Here is a 2,969-nt window from a genome sequence, read left to right on the forward strand (position 1 = left end):
TGCAGCCGTCATTGTTGTTTGGCGGGCTAGGGTTGGATTCGAACCCACCACCTTGGCTGTACGTGGCTGGCGCCTTAGCCACTTGAGCCACAGGCGCTGAGCCTCAATTCTTAAGTATTTATGTTTTGTTTGCTTATAGTGTGTTCAAATAACAATCCAAACAAGGTCCACAATTGCATTTAGTTGAAGCTAGTTTCCTTTTAAGTCTCTTTCAGCCTCTGGTTTCCTCTGCATCTCCTTTTCCCCCTCTTACAACGTATTTGTTGACAAAACCAGGCTATTTGTCCTGTAGACTTTACCATCTGATTTCGTCTTTGTGGTACACATTCCTTTAGTGCTGAACTTGATTGACAATAAACTGGTTCAGTTTTGATTTTCTTGGCAAGATTCCTTCATGCTCTTAGCAGGAAGCACACAAGTCTTGCTTGTCTTTCCTCTTGTGACATAAGCAGCCTCCAAGTTCCACTAGAGACACAGTTTTTCTTTTCCAATTTTTCTTTTTTTTGAGACAGTCTCATTTTGTCGACCTCAGTAGAGTACTGTGGCATCACAGCTCACAGCAACCTCAAACTCTTGGGCTTAAGTGATTCTCTTGCCTCAACCTCCCAAGTAGCTGAGACCACAGGTGCCCACCACAACACCCGGCTATTTTTTGGTTGCAGTTGTCACTGTTGTTTAGTAGACCCATGCCAGGCTCAAACCCACCAGCCTTAGTGTATGTGGCCAGCGCCCTACCATCTTTTCCAATTTTTTAAAATTTTCAAATATATAGAAAGTTTGGAAGAACTGTACAGTGAACACTCTGAGATACTTTTTTTGTTTTGTTTTGCTAGAGACAGAATCTCCCTCTGTTGCCCCAAGCCATGGTGTCATATCTCACAACAACCTCAAAGTCTAGGGTTTAAGCGATCCTCTTGCCTCACCCTCCTGAGTAGCTGGGACTACAGCCCCTGTCACCATGCCCAGTTAGTTTTTCTATTTTTAGTAGAGACAAGGTCTCTCACTCTTGCTCAGGATGTTCTCAAACTCCTGAGCTCAAGGCGTCCTCCGGCCTCAGCTTCCCCAAGTGCTAGGATTATAGGCATGAGCTACTGCACCCCATCCAACAAACTCCTCTTGAGGCTATGCCTAGAACTGCCCCTAACTTTGGCTTTCTTAAAACTTTTCCTTGAAATCCCACCTCATCGCCTCAAGAACAGTGCCTGCAGTTCCCCTATTAACTTCCTGTCTTCATTCACACTGAGTCCCCCCCAGCAGCTAAGTTCATCCGGAAGGAGGTGTCTTCTGCCCCTCACACACAAGGCTTCCCAGTGCTGACAGCAAAGGAAGTGGGTGTGTTAGCATTTCCTGTGAGTTCAACTGGTAGTCAGCAGTGCAAGAGAGGCCTTTCCTGGTCTTGGTGGAGACCCACAGGTGGCAGCCACCTTTCTGTGCCTCACCTGTGTCCTCCACCTTAAGCCTTCAGGGCTAGAGCATCTCTCTTCCCCACCAGATCTGGCAAAGTACAGTTCCCTCCTCCCCCCAGACTTTTGCAATCTCAACCGCTGTGCTTCCGTTCCCCTGGGTGGCTCTGCTTCACCCCTGCTCTTTGGGGGACCTCCTAAAGGCAACTTCCTCCCTCAGGTCAGCTACCATGGTGCCCTCCTGGCCACTGCCGGAGCCCTGCTGGACACTGCTTCTCTCCCTGTTGCTGGTCTGCTGTCCGCTGCCCCCAGGTGAGACTGGTCAACCTGGGGAGGCTAAGGTTGGGGTGGATAGGTAGAGGGTGGGAGACCAAAGAAAGTGAAGCTCACCACATCCTGCTGTCCTAGTGTCCTTGGGAGAAAGTTCTGGCTCCTTAACTCAGCCTTCAGGTGGTCAGCTTCCCCCATCCCCAACTGGACCCCGGATCTTTACCTATGCAGTTCCTTCTGCCTAGATCAGTGTTTCTTTCACTTGGCTGCTCTTCTTTAGCCTTCAAAACTGATTGATGTTGTTCCTTCCTCCAGGAAGCCTTCCCTGACTTAACTCCTTCTATATGTTGGATCAGAGCCACCTCTGGTCTCTCTCTGAGCCCTCCTCCATTCCTGATGGATTCTCTGTCTTCCCTTCTGTACTGGGAGCATCATGAGGGTAGGGACCATATGTCTAAACTCCAGGATGGTATTAAATTGTGGTAACTGCTAATGGGTGGGGTGAAGTGTCACCTGAAAAACCATCAGAAATTCTTCATGTTCCCAAAGGTGCCCACGGGCAGGCATTCCCACTGCGAGTGGAGCCCCAGGACCCAGTGCTTCCTGTTGGCAAGTCCCTAGTGGTGAACTGCAGTACCCAATGTCCCCATCCTGAGCTCATCACCCTGGAGACATCCCTATTAAAGGAGCTAGTGGGCAACAGTCTGGGCTGGGCAGCCTTTCGGCTCAGCAATGTGACTAGCAACAGCCGAGTTCTTTGCTCCGGGTTTTGCAATGGCTCCCAGGTGACAGGCACCTCTGAGATCACCGTGTACCGTGAGTAGATTACACCTGAAGATAGCATTGACCTTTGGCAGTGGTTGGGGAGGATAGCTAATGGCTTGGGAGAGTGAGAATCTGATTGCAGGGATGAACCAGGGTTCTGACACAGAACCTAGACCAGAACGTGTGTGAGACAGACATGCAGACAGTACATAGTATGCTTGTACAGAAGTTGAGAAATAAGTTTCCCAACAGGCATTTGTAAAATGTTATCTCATGACTTTTATTACTTTTATTTTTGTGGCAGGGAATAAATAAATGTGGCTCAAAAATCAATAACTATAAAAAAGTGTGTGGCTCAGCACCTATGGCTCAAGTGGCTAAGGCGCTAGCCACATACACCTAAGGTGGCGGGTTTGAATCCAGCCCGGGCCCGCCAAACAACAATGATGGCTGCAACCGAAAAAAAATAGCCGGGCGTTGTGGCGGGTGCCTGTGGTCCCAGCAACTTGGGAGGCGGAGGCAGGAGACTTG

General features: G+C 49.2%; 1 protein-coding gene across 2 annotated transcripts in view; it reads left to right on the forward strand.

Moving 5' to 3' along the window:
- The first annotated feature begins 1,369 nt into the window (after positions 1–1,369).
- ICAM3 (intercellular adhesion molecule 3) overlaps positions 1,370–2,969 on the forward strand; it is a 7,164-nt gene continuing 5,564 nt past the window's right edge. Inside the window, exons 1-3 of one of the 2 annotated variants that reach the window (XM_003798041.2) lie at positions 1,370–1,502; positions 1,624–1,715; positions 2,223–2,489. In XM_003798041.2, coding sequence (XP_003798089.1) covers positions 1,634–1,715; positions 2,223–2,489 — 349 coding nt within the window. In that variant the 5' untranslated portion in view covers positions 1,370–1,502; positions 1,624–1,633. Of the gene's footprint in view, positions 1,503–1,623; positions 1,716–2,222; positions 2,490–2,969 lie in introns of those variants that run through there. The other variant, XM_023518061.1, reaches the window with a different exon arrangement.

Source organism: Otolemur garnettii, unplaced genomic scaffold, assembly GCF_000181295.1.
Source record: "Otolemur garnettii isolate 467f Iridium unplaced genomic scaffold, OtoGar3 scaffold00127, whole genome shotgun sequence".
NCBI lineage: Eukaryota > Metazoa > Chordata > Mammalia > Primates > Galagidae > Otolemur > Otolemur garnettii.